The sequence below is a fragment of the Anopheles coluzzii genome, chromosome 2, assembly GCF_943734685.1.
Source record: "Anopheles coluzzii chromosome 2, AcolN3, whole genome shotgun sequence".
NCBI classification, from domain to species: Eukaryota; Metazoa; Arthropoda; class Insecta; order Diptera; family Culicidae; genus Anopheles; species Anopheles coluzzii.
This window is the reverse complement of record NC_064670.1, coordinates 115,075,839-115,089,622: the sequence shown is the minus strand read 5'-3', so window position 1 is coordinate 115,089,622 and position 13,784 is coordinate 115,075,839. Positions and strand designations below refer to the sequence as shown.

General features: G+C 47.4%; 1 protein-coding gene across 1 annotated transcript in view; it reads right to left on the bottom strand.

Annotated features, from left to right (window-relative positions):
* Nucleotides 1-13,540, bottom strand: part of LOC120948672 (mucin-5AC-like) — a 38,359-nt gene extending 24,819 nt beyond the window's left edge. The window contains exon 1 of the mRNA XM_040365276.2: nucleotides 8,322-13,540. Coding sequence (XP_040221210.2) covers nucleotides 8,322-8,910 — 589 coding nt within the window. The 5' untranslated portion in view covers nucleotides 8,911-13,540. The remainder of the gene's footprint in view (nucleotides 1-8,321) is intronic.
* Between the last annotated feature and the right edge of the window lie 244 nt (nucleotides 13,541-13,784).

Here is a 13,784-nt window from a genome sequence, read left to right as displayed (position 1 = left end):
GGGGCGATGAATTGAAGGATATGCTGTATTCTCTTAAACATTAAACAATGGTTCCGAAAGTAAATTCTTTTAGAACACAAACCGTAGCTTACGTATGCGATATCTTTACTTTTGCTAAATCAGGTTCATTTGTGAAGGCGTTAGTACTATTACAAAATATGTTTTCTCACGATAAATGGTAAATTAACACTGTTGCCAAACATATCTACCTTTACATACATTCGGGCGTATAGTAAGTGTTGTGCGCCTGAATGTATGCGTAGTATGTAAATGTTCGAACTACCCAACCATTAAATTGGTTAGCATATCCTTCCAGCTTATTGTTCAAATGGATTTCTAAATGAATAAAATAAAAGAAAAAAAACTAGAAAACATAAACAATTCCATTTTTACACGAAACAAGCACCAGCATTTTCCGAAAAGCATTGTTGCCTCTTATAACTTGCAGATTGCTTACATCGTAAAATATTCAGCGAAAGCTACTTGATCCAAGTTGGCAAGTTTAAGGTGGCAGTACAAATTTAAATGATACCCAAAACACGCAACCAACTATGTCGTCAATGGCTTTGCACCTTGTTTATTACTGGAACAAATTCGCCGTAAGCATTACACGATCGTCCGGTGTAGCTATTGCTTGCCGGACTGACCTGCCGGTGCGATCCAGCATACGTACGAAAAGTGAAGCCATAACAGTAGGAGATTTCATAAAATGTCTTAAATTGACTTGAGCTCTTAACTCTCTCAACCTTCAGCTTCTGTGTTTGCTTCTGTTTGATGGAGCAGATTGTGTCCTTTTCTCCTGCCAACTACTACCACTCACCCACTCGTATTCTAACTCCGGCGTTTGCCGACTTGTTTGACCGACACTTGTTTGACATGCTTCCGGAGTGCCTTTTTCCGAAATTCCAATTTACATTACCCAGCTAGCTCCACGTGGGGGTAGTGTTGCAGGCAGTTCCACAGCGCACCACCTTCACCGGCACCCGGTTTGTGCTACATTTTGGTGCACCTTGCTTTTCCTGAACTTCGTTTTGGCGCTGTGGCTCTTTGGCGCTTACCTTTTTTTCATTGGTTCTTTCCTGGTTCGTGTACCCTGTTGTTACCTTGTTTGAAATTATGCAAAATCGATACACGCCACTCAATCAGCCTCAGTGTGTGTGTGTGTCTTGACAGCAAGTAACCCGTCTCAGAGGAGTGGTGAGCAGCCAGCACCAGCGAGAAGCATGGGGTGTTTGTGCAGTAGTAACCTGTTTATGGTGCGATATGCTAACAACAACAACATTGTTGATGTTTCGAAAACAGCAGCAGCAGTGGCAGTGGTAGAGGCAACATTTAATGGCGCCTCGTCGGGTGAAATGTTGCCACCTTCGATAAGCTTGTGAGTGGGCGAACAGTGAGCTGGATAAATGTTTATATGTCGCTGTTTCGGGGCAAACTTCCCTTTTTTTCAAGAGGGAACAAGAGCAGGCAAGGAAACGCAAAACGCCGAAGTGAACAAAATCATCCTTTGAATAAACATAAACCGTAACCAACGAGACCCTCGCACGTCTGCCGGGGGTGAGCTACAATTTTTCCCGACCAAAAGCATGATTTTGGGTTCTTTTCTTTTCGTTCGCGCACCGGGAAAAGAAGAACGCAGAGACCTCCCGCGGATTTTGTGTTATGGTTTTTTTTGTTTCTGGAAGGGTTTCCTAAAGACACACACACACTCTCCCAATATTACGAACTGTTTCTTGGCGCTTTTCTTCATGCAACACGTTTGATTACGTGTACCGAATCAGAACAAAAGGGACGTTTTCGGGCACGGCGGGTGGCAAGCTTAAACTGTTGACTTGGGTGAGTTTTCGGCGCGTTTTCCTCCCGTTCACCATTTCGGGGGCTAGCTGTCGCTTACAACACCACTCCACCGGGCAGCCTCGGTACTCGGCATGCTGTTCGACGAGTGGCACCTGTAACAGTTTGCCCTTGCAGCTACTACTACGAATAACGAACCCCAAGGCTCGATGGATCATTCGACACCCTACTGAATGGAGCTTGGTTATGCTGTGCGTGTGTTTCATCGTGTGTGTGTGTGTATATGTATGTGTGAAAATCGGGTTGGTTATATTTTACGTGTCGCACGCAACGTCAATGGCACTACAGAAAATTTGGCACTTTTTTTCGCGAATCAACATTTCTGACATTTTCCGCAAAGCGCCTACCGTGGCACTTATGTTGCGTCTCATGTTCACAGCAATGGCGGTGGCGGAGAATCGGGAAGGTCACACGTAAAGTGCACTCCAGCGCCACGCTGGGATGACGTTGATGACGTTGGCGCTGTGAAGGGAAATGGGGCAAAAAAGTGTCAAAATTGTTGCGCCGCATAAAGAGCGCGATGGACAGTTCGAGGTCCCTGGTGGGTGTAGCCGACGATTGGTTACATTATAGTAGTTTGTTTCCATTTACCTTTCGTAAATGATTGAAGCACAATTTGGGTTACCTGTCAGAAGAGTACCGAGTTCACACGTTTTCTACCCGCCGGCAGCGTCGGAATGGTACAGTGACTACTAAGCTAGAATTTACAATTTATTTTGTACGCTTTGAAGTAGTTGTGGTATCATAGGTGCTTTCAGCAGTAAAATTCTCAATTCAAATGGAGCTGGAAAGTTTGTAGAACGTTTGGAAATAAACTAAATTGATGTTGAAGTATAACCAAACTCCTTATTTGCTTTCATTGTATTACAGGATTGCTTCCCCGTCCAATAACTAGCAGTCTACTAGTCCAATAACTGCGCTGCTTGAAGTGTGGATCAATATTTGATTGCGAAGGCAATTGAAACATTAGCTTTAATCAACGCTCGTTGCCATCCTCCGATGAGTGTTGGAATGATGAATAATAAATGAACAAATGTCACGTGTTGAGGTAACGCTTAAGACCCCAAGAGAGTTATCACTCATTAGTGACGTTTCTAGTGGCGGCGTTCGATAAAGGAAAATTCATAAATCGACCTTGAAAAATCAACAAGTGTGATGTATAGATTAACACAATTGTTTACAAATATATTTTTGTTGAAAAGGCATTACATCTGCTCTCCCTCAGTAGCATCAGTGGAGTAATTTAAATGTAAGTGTCCAAACAGTCAAAACACTTGTCTCAAAACTAACACAATGCACACACCACTATCTCACGCAGAACAAAACATGCAATAAAAAAACACACTCATACATTTTCAACAAATCTCCCTTCGCGTGGAAGACGGTAGCGTGCGTGGTGCGTTAAAAACATGTTTCGTAAACAATATCGCAAACACGAAGAACCGTTTCTGCCAGCAGGCAACACGCACTTCCTGTCTGCTGGCCACGGAAGGCCAGTTTTAAAGCGTTCGTTACGACGGTGGCGAAATGTAGCGACTTTTCTATTTCCCGAACTCCTAGCCCGGTTCCGCGGGGCGTTTAAACGGCGCTTCTACCTGGGTTTAAACGGCTGTGGGCGGTGAGGGTTGCGGTGGAATCAGTTTTCTGACTAATTAATGTTGCTGCACCCTCCCGTGTACCCTGTTTGTGCGCCCGTTTGTGCGGGCCCGTATTGCTTAACTCGAACCACCTGACTGCTTCCGGCATTCTTGATTCTTTTATTAGATTTTGCTCCTTCCCGGCCCGGTTCTTATCAGTTGATTCGATTAGGTCGGCCAGTTTCAATGTGTTTCTTTTGGCTAAAAGGGGATCGCGGCGGTGGTTGGGGTTTGGTTTTTTTTATCGGGATTGTACATCAAAGGTGCAAATAAATCACCATTTCAAATATTTCATGTTTAATTATTGGTAATAGAAGAAGAAAACAATGAGTATAAATTTGGTGCATGAGATATTAAGTTGTACAGGCTAGTGTGTAAGTTTAATTTGCTGTTAATTTCGTAATTGTGGCAGACAACAACATAGTTTGGTAAACAAAGTAGTAAAAAGTTAGTTAGTACGAAATGATTGCATAATTTTAGGCGCTTTTCAATATACACGATGTGTCTTTGTATACTTTTAGTTTTATTATAGCCTACATTTAGGCGCTTTTTATCTTCCTTTATAGTAATTCATGTAACCAAGTGAAATTCGCGAATAAGAAATTACTCTCTTTATTTTCGTGCAGACCTCCAAACCAACGAAGTTAGTACAGGCTCCAAACATATTTTATTTAAACAAGATGTTTTGAATAAAAGCATCCACGTGGCACTTCATTTTGGCACGTGCAGTAACATTTTATCGATTACTGAGGCTGTGAAAATCGCCCGATACACTCAATATGCTCTCACCAAATTGTCGCGACAGTATAGTTGCACAAAATTAATTATGACATACTTTTTTCAACACTCTCTTTACTCCTACCCATACCCACTCGCGCTCAATTGGATGAACATGGGAGGAGAGTGTGCGGGCATCAAATCCATCGTAATTGCTCGTCACTTTATGGCGACCAAATCAGATGGTGGTCCACCACGCAACACTATCCCACACGCCCAAACACACACACACACACACGGTATTAGTTACCGTTCGTTCTACACCTCTGTGCAAGGGTACATAATAGCTGTACGTATTTTATTTTATTCTCGTTCCCCCGCCAACGGATGGAGGCCGGGACAGAAAGGCTCGCAGTAGACCGGAGCGTCCGAACTGTCCGAACATGTGATGTGACTAATTGGATTATGAGTTCAATCAACGGACAACTTGTTGGACCAGCCGGGTAGTGCGAGCGAGTGAGTGTCACGGTGCCCAAACTTCTCTTTCCCAAACAGCTCACACATGCTGACACAGACGAACGCAACCCAGTGTGGCCAAATTGGCGTATTATGTAGCATTCGAAAACTTTGTCAGTCGTGTATGAATGATTTTTGTGCCGGCAGGTTGCGCCAGTGCTCCTCCTTCCTGCGGGCTCGGGTATATGCCCAAAAGGCACGGTGTGACGGTGACAGTTTTTGACTTATTCTGTCCAGTTCAACACCTCCATTTCGGTTTCTCCTGGTTTCCAAGGGTTGTACCGACGCCTCCTTCTTTATATACAGCAATTAATGGTTACCATCTATGGGCGGTATAACCGGTGGCTTGTATGCTTCCAAACAAAAAATGTCCAATTTCAGGTTGGGCTATCCCAAACACACCCGCAGCCGCATCTCGCAGGTAGCCGTGATAAGGAGGCACGAAAGGAGCGAGAATAAATACGCAACACGTACCCGGGTGTCCGAATGTGTCACTATGAATGTTTAACGAAGAGCCCTACACTTCCCTTGTTCGTAGCCCACACGTGTTTTGAGTGCGCTTACCATTTTCCCTTTTTTTTCGCGCCCGCTTTTATGTTGCCTTTTGCCATTGTTGCGTGTTATGGTATTACAGGAAGACACACGAAATAATTAAATGACAACGAGAGAATCGTACCCAGGATCTTGTTTGCCGTGCAGGTGTGATGCTAAAGGCGCAAGGGATTCGATACCGAGCGCGAATGGTGCAGGCTTTTGCAGGGTGTAATCAAATTAGTGTTAATTTAACTGGCCCGCTTCGGTACCGTTGGATTGAGGGTATGGATGTATTTTTTTTTCGTTTGTTTTCTCTCACCTCGCACCAATATTCAGCGCCAGGTTTAAAACAACCGATTCGCGAAAAGGTCACGCTTGTACGCGTACTTACGCGCGCTGCTCCATGTGAGCGCTATCCAATTTTTTGGTTTGACGCAACGCGCTTCTATCGAACGTGTGTAATGCGGTTGGTGGGGATTCAGGCGGTTTATTTTCGCCCACACTGATTGCGAATAATGTAAGATACGTCCGTGAAGTAATCGTAACGAGACCTTTACCTGTCCCACCTCGACAGCACAAACCACCTTGGAACCTGGCGCGGGGACCATTTCCAGCCAAACCCACTGTGCAAGTGTGGCCACAAGGGCGGCTTTCCCAAACGGACATGGTCACGGAGCACGGGTCCACGGGTGTGTGTTGCAGGCTTACGGTGTGGCGACACAAATTAGGTTTCGCTCACAATCAACCGGCTCGTACGTCCCGTGCCCAGCCCAGGAATGATGATTGCTGCGGGGGCTTTTCTTCGTTTGCATTGTGGTCGGGTTTTGGCGAGAGGTCGTTGACTGTGCGTGCTGTGCGGGAGACTTGCCTGCGGTCAGGTGGGAGGGCTATAATAATGTTACGGTAAGGCTTTAGAAATCGGTTAATTGAATGCTCCACGGTAAGTGGTCTCGGTGACGATGGCTTGAGGCTGATTTATGGTTTAAAGACGGTACGCGGGTTAAAGTTTAGTTTAGTTTAGTTTATTAATCGATGGACTATGAAGCCCTCTCGAGTCAAAATTTGTTTACAATACATTACATTAGATAACGAACAGAACATTTATATATTGTTATTGTTGAACGCATTCCGAACACTTAAAAGTGAAGTCAGTTCCGTTATCGTCATTCCAGGCTCATAAATATCGTTAGCTGAATTTAATAGACGGCACATACAAAGAAGGGGGTTGCGAGAGCCAAATGTTGTTCGGGTTTCAGCGACTGCCAGCATTGGTCGGCGACGGAGTATTCTGGCAGGAACATAGAGGTGAATCCTTGAAAGCAGCTCGGGACAGTCGATGGTTCCGTTTAAGATTCCCGTGATAAATGCTAGTCTGGTGTGCTCAACACGTTCGGCGAGAGGCGGGATTCCAAGCAGCAGACACCTAGTTCTGTAGTCGAGACGACGCGGCCAATCACGGAGGGCGAAGCGCGTTGCCTTTCGTTGAATGGACTCTAGCCGCGCAAGTGCCCGAGTAGATGCTGGCCACCAAACAATGCTAGCATATTCCAGCAGTGGTCTGATAAGTGCGCAGTACAGTGTCTTGAAACACATAGGATCACGAAGCTCGCGCGTCATGTTTATGACCAAGCCAAGTAGACGATTGCCACTAGCGACTACTTGGTCTATCTGTTCTTCGAAGGAGAGTTTAGCATCTAGGAGGACTCCTAGATCCTTTACACAGTTCACTCTTTCGAGGTTCTGACCATCAAGCGTATAATTAAACAGCGCTGGAGCTCTTGAACGGCTGAATGAGATTATGGCGCATTTATCGATACAGACGCTTAGTGCATTACGCTTGCACCAGGAGACAAATTCAGTCAAAGTGGCTTGAAGTTGAAGATGGTCCTCGGGCTCACGGATTTCACGATAGATTTTAGCATCATCTGCGTAGAGTAGGCAACTGTTATCCGGGAGTTCCGTGCACAAGTCGCTTATGTAGAGCAGAAACAACAGAGGCCCCAGGTTGCTGCCCTGGGGTACGCCGGAAGAGGCACCGATAGATCTAGATTGGTGGGAGCCCATTCTAACTGCATATGAACGACCACATAAATACGATTTCATCCACTTTACCAGGGGTGGTGATAATCCAAGTCTATCAAGTTTTGCCAGAAGAATGTTGTGGGACACACTGTCAACCGATTGGTATGCATCGTATAGGAATTTAAAGCCGTGTCGAGATTGACACGTTAGATTGATCAGGAAATTGATACATTGCTTTCTGGCTTGAATGGACAAATGGAACCTGTCACAAGGCACAACTGAAATCCATGAGACACGTCAAGGGACATCGGGCGTAACTATTAGAGGTGACATTGCTTGGGTAATGATGATGAACAAAACTGCTTCTCTACTTTAAGCCTGATAAATACAAAAGTAGGATGTGACATCATTTCCCAAGATTTGTCGTTCAGTAGTGAATCTTCAGTTCGAATTATGTGGATGAGGATACATAAACACTTGAAGTGGATTGTGAGGCTCATAGCATTTGGTTTGTCTTGACTTCTCTAGTTGAGGAGAAATGAAACTCAGCTAAATACTAGCAACTTCAAGGAGCCCGATATAAACTCCCATGGTTAATATTAAGAATGCTTAATATTTTAGTATACAAATCTAGTACATAGCCTTGATTTTTGAGATCCTTTATAATTTGAATTTAATTTTAAATCAATGAATAGTTTTTAGAAGGAAGAGCTCGCCCAAATTGCGGCGAGAGAAGAAATCTCTCATAGTGATAATCGGAAAGGGAGCGGAAAGCACTTGCTCATCCAAGTGTTCCGAAGATTTCCAATCATCTATTTCTAAGAATACCTTGCTTGATTACTGCCCCAAAATTTCTGCAAATTATTTCAGCAACCTTCATTTAACAATTTCAATGTTTCATTTCATATTGGCAATTGATTTTCCACGAAGGACAAATAAAGAATGTACCTGCAAGGCTCGGACAAAAACCGCTTGATACTTTATGCATAAGAAAAGGCAGAGTTGGGGAGGGGAGGGCAAAACGAGCACCCCGGGACTTACCGCTCTTGTTTTCCGAAATGTTGGTGTAATAGATCGGCGCAACGCAGCCCTCGGTCGGGCTGACCGGGCCGCTCGTATCATCCTTGCGCTGCACAATGCCGGCCCCGTTGCTGCCCACCGTGCTCTGGCCGTTCGCCAGCGTAAAACTAACACTGCCCACACTGTCGGCCTTGCGGCCGCTGGCCCCGTCCAGCTTGCTGGAGCTCTCCAACACTCCACCACTGCCGGCCGGACCACCACTAATGACACTGACACTGTTCAGCAGCACCAAACCGTTGCCGCCCGTTGGCTCTTTGCCGTTTTTCACAATAACATTTCCCAAGGCACTGCTACCACTCAAGCCGGCACCGCTGCCCCCGCCTCTGGCCGCGCCGGCTGACCGGACTGTGGCGGTACGGTTGCCCTGTTCACTTGGCTCCTTGAGCGATTTACCATTGACCACCACCACCTGTCTGGTGGTCGTTTGATGTTGCTGTTGCTGCTGATGATGGTTGCCGGAGCCACCGGTGGCGGTTACCACCGTGGTTCGGTTCCGGTACGCCGGCATCGCCGGGGGTTGTTGCTTTTTCACGATGTAACAGCGCGGCATGGCGGGCTGGGCTTCAGCTGCGTTGTGTTTTGGTTGTTGGATGGAATAGAGATTTTGAAATCGATGGTCGATTTAAAGCAGCGAATCGACGCTTCGGTTCGCTTTGCTTTTTGTTTTGTTTTTGCTAGTGATTGCTAGTTATGCTAGTTAATTGATGTTACATACCAGAAGGCGTGTGGATTTACCAAGGGATAGTTTCGATTTATACACAACTCAACAGTAGTATTGCTTATCCGTTTCGAATCATGTACAGTTTTTTGTTTATCACACTTCTTTCCACATTGTACTTCAAGCGCTTTCCGCTAGAGAGCGCCACCAAGTACGCTAGTTTAGTGGAGTGCGATTGCATACATGCTGGCGCAAACAGTAAGCGCCGGCTTTTGTGTTGTTCGGGTGTGGTGTAATCGGCATTAAAGCGGCACAATAATTTCACTAATGTTGTGCGTGTCACTCGTGAGTATGAGCGAGAGAGTTCCGTTCATCATCGATCAACCAAAAATCACCCCCCCACACACACACACACATGTACACTTACTTGCGTGTAGTGAACTGGCTCACAACACCACCCAAGCACCTTGGTTACTTTTACTTCGTTCGGTTCGTGTCGCTTCTCTGCAACCAGCACGAAGGAAACGCGCGCGTACAAAATTTCCCACCACCACCAACGGGACCGTTTTTGGAAAGCCCGGAAAAGGAAAACACACTTGTTGGATTTATGAAATATGCTTCACTGCCGCCCGAAACCGAACCGAAAGGATGGCGAAGGCGAGATGCGCACGAGCTGATTTCTGGCAGCCGATCAGCATCAGTGGGCCAGTCTGTGGGCTGGGGCCTGGGCTGGACGGCACTGGCGGGTGACGAGCGATGTTACGCAGCGGACCATCTCCCGCTTAGATGCTTTGCTTCATTTCCGAACCTTCTGGGACGGCTTCGTGGCCTTCGTCGAGCACTGTGTGTCTGTGTTTGCTTTAACGCATCCTCACGCACACACACACACACACAAGTGCGAAGGTGCACAAACACACACAAACACAGTAGGTCTTTCCGGTATGACGCCTAGCGGTGGTACGCGTTCGTCCTGCCCGATTGCGATAGACCGAAATTGGTGGGCCACAGGTGCACCGAAAGCGGGAAGGGTGCTCAAGGAGTGAAATGGTGCTGATGATGTTGATTTTGGACGTTTGCAGCGATTCCCTTTCACGGCTCGATAGGCTTGGCGAAATTGCACACCAGCTTCGGGAAGGGAAAGGGTTTTGTTCGATCTCTCTCACTCACTCTCTCTCTCTCTCTCTCTCTCTCTCTCCGTCAACACTGTTCCTGGAGTCGACACTGAATTGCGGGATAATTTTCCGCTGATCCAGCACGCTGATCCTTGCGACACTTGGCGCCCTTAGTGTCGATGGCGAATTGCCCCGGCGTGTCTGTGTGTGTGTGCGCTCTCGGTTGACAGCCGTCAGCATAAATCGTTGCCCAACGCTATCACATCGCGTGTGTTGTAGTTTCCGGTCCGGCTGTCTGTCTGCTGACTCTGGTAGTTTGTCTTTTGTGCCCTGTTGCCCCGCTGCGAGCACACACTACGAGTGCTACACGAGAGAGCCTAAAGTAATTGTTTGTACACTATACTGCGCCTAGTGCGGCCAGTGATACGCTCGGCTAATATCAAAATGGCGCAGAGTATATATATATATGTTTGACAAACGAACGTACCGAGGGAGCCAGTGCTTGTAACGAGATGCTTTCCGCTGACTCAGCGCGTTTGCGATTAGACGTCTTTACTTTCGTTTACTGCTACTAATTAACACCGTGCTGGGATAGTATATTGACATAGTTGGGTTGCTTTTTCCTCCCTTTTGCGAGTACCGTACATTGGATTTGCCATTTAAAATATATCGCTCTATCGACTACATCTCCTCACCGTATCGTATTCTTCACAGAATGGTTATTGCTTTCGTTGTCTGAATATTGCTTCCGCTCGCTACATGATGTGAGCCGGGGCTCCGTTTGCTTTTCCGCTTTTTTGTTGTTGCCAGTTTTTCACATCCACATCCGTGTATCACGCATCTTAATGTTCTCGTGCCGCGAACGTACTATCTATTCCGGCGTGTGTATGGGTGCCGTGTACGCCCGAGCGTCCATTAAAAAGAAACGCGGTCGTCGTTACTGTGTTTCCGGTGGCGTCCGGTCGCAAATGAAGAACTCGGTAGATCAAACCGAAGCAGCGGGAGCGAGCAGGATAACCGACAGCCGTCGGTTGGCCAACGTGCGCCGACAAGAATGGGAGAACCCGTGGACACGTCCGCACCGCGACGACGCCTTCGGGCGGTTCGGGTTTTCGGGAGGGAGGGGGGGGGGTTTGATGGAAGAGCGAAGTAATTATTACAACGGTGCGGCAGTAAACGCGGGCGCAGAGGTTGACTGGGTGGCCCCAATGCAACAAGTAGCTTGTAAGTGGTGGTAAGCTAAGCTCGCTTACGATCGGTTCGTAGTGAGGGTTCGTAACTGGAAAGGGAGGGTGCAGTGTGTGTGTGTGCGGTAGACTTCCTGCTGGAGCAAGGGAAGGGAAATCGTTAGGAAAATCGACCTTTTTCTGTCCGTCGAGGTCGTGGTGAAACATAGAACCGTCGGGAAGATTTTTTTTTTAAACAGGTAGAACGTTACAGCGCGTTACATTACCGCGTCGGACGCGCCAACCTTTCCCACATGCCAACAGGTGCTGCACGGGGGTATCCTTGTTGGTAACGAACTTCACAAGGACAACTACGCCTCGGGAGCTGTGGCGTAGCTCACCGTCCTGCTGCCTGTAAGCGTACTTTGGCTGCGTTTACACTTCGCTTCCGGTTACACAACTGCCGCAAGGATGTTGTATGTACCCAACACGGCCGTTCGTTTGGCGTGGAATCGATTTCCTCGCGGGCTTGTTTCTCCGCACCAGCAAACACACTTGTTTGCAGGCGGTTCTCACTGGTGTTTGGCTCGTTTTTCCTGCGCCACTACGCTTCAGCGTTCACAGTTTCACTAGCAAACACACACACACACACACACCTGAACTGTCTTTGGCCGTCTTCACGAAGGGATTTCCCTGTTTTATTTTGCGCCGCGACTGACCACGGATAGGAGACAACCGCCCTGCCGGAGTTTTCAAGCGACCGTCGACCGTGAGGCCTTTGGGGCCATTGTTCACTGCACATTGGGTTTGCACAAAACGCTAGCCACACCGGGCCCGGCGGCCATGCTTGCTTTTTGCTGTCGCACTGTGGCCACGGACGAATCTGTTTTTTTTTTCTTTTTGTTGCCTCCCTACTGCTGCTGCTGGTGCTGCTGCTAGCGCTGCTGTTGCTGCTCACGTCGGCACTACAGTGGCAGAGAATGGGCGCTACCACCAATACATGCCCGTCGGCACGGGTAACTCGCGTCGCGGGGATCGGATCCCGTTGTTTTCCCTTTTGCCTGGCACACAGACACAAACGCACACAGTGTTAGCGGTGACGCTGCGACAAGTGGGTTTTTGGGCCGATTCGTGTGCAGCAAACAAGTTGCTATCGTCAGCACTCAACACGGTACACTCAGTCACCCGCTAGCGGTAGCTCATTTTCCTGTGCTGCCTGTGGCATTCGACCGTTGATGCTTTCGTTCGCTTGTTGATGCCTTTCACCCTACAGGGAGGGTCTCACGAGGGAAAATGTGTGTCCTTTTTCTAGCAAGCGGCTCTCACGTGCGCTCTCACTTGTGCTCGCTGCTTGTGCGTGTATTTGTGAGGGGTTTGCTTTTCCGTTTCCTGCCCTACGCCTTTTGTGTGTTCGTCTCTGTTGCTGTTGCTGCTGTCGCTCCCTCTCTCACTCGCTCTCACGCGCTTTTGCCTTTTTTGTGTTCCAATCGTGTCACGCACTGCGCGTATTCGATCTTTTCACCCCTAACCACTTTTCGCACTTGTTTGGTACGTGAAGAAGATGGATAAAAGACGGACCGAGCACGGTCGCTTGGAAAAGTGGCAATGCAGAATCAAAACACACATACAACACACACACACACAGAGGAGCGAAGGAAGCACACACACACAGCACAGCAGCACTGGTTTGAGAGGAAAGAAAACACACCGAAAACTGAACGAACCGAGCGCTGAGCACCGAGCCAGCAGCAGTGCGGGCAGCCAACTTTGCACGGTTGACAGGATGTGTTCGGGATTCGAGCAGTGGCAGCAGCGGCGATAGTAGCAGAGCTCTGTTCGGCCGTCGAGCAGTGGTTGAGTGTTTCGCATGCGTTTGTTTGTGGCTGCGTCGGTGTGCGTGTTTGAGCGCTCACGTTGCTGTTGCTTTCGCTTCGCGGCCGTAATGGTAGTGGTATCGTCCGGCGCACTTGTTGTCCCAAGAAAGATTCGAGCAGTTTCGATGAGGCAATATCGGTGCGCCTGCGCCTACATTTCCCGTTGCATGTCGAAACGGTGTGACGGTGTGTCCTGTTTTTGTGTTTCGCTGTCAAATCCACCCATGAGCGGGAATCGAAAAGAGACTGGAAGGAAAATTGAAAAAAATCTTCGTAATTTTACTTTTGCACCCGGTTAGATACTAAAGTACTATTTGATGGGATGGTACAGCCTTTAAAATCCGAAAGATCATTTGGGGAACAGTTTAAGTAGCGTGTCTGTAACGTTCATTTTCGTTACATTGGTTACACTATGCAAATGACTTTCAAATCTGCCAAACGCAAACGGACGAATTAAAGCAATCGATAAACTAACACGGTTCCATGTAGCGCTCATTAACATGCTTCATTTTTTTCGTGTAATGACGCAACAAGTGAGTTGATGCGTTATTTAGACTGCAGAATAGTGTAAGTTGTAACAAAGATTACTTATGGAGCAGAAATGTAGTTGAATA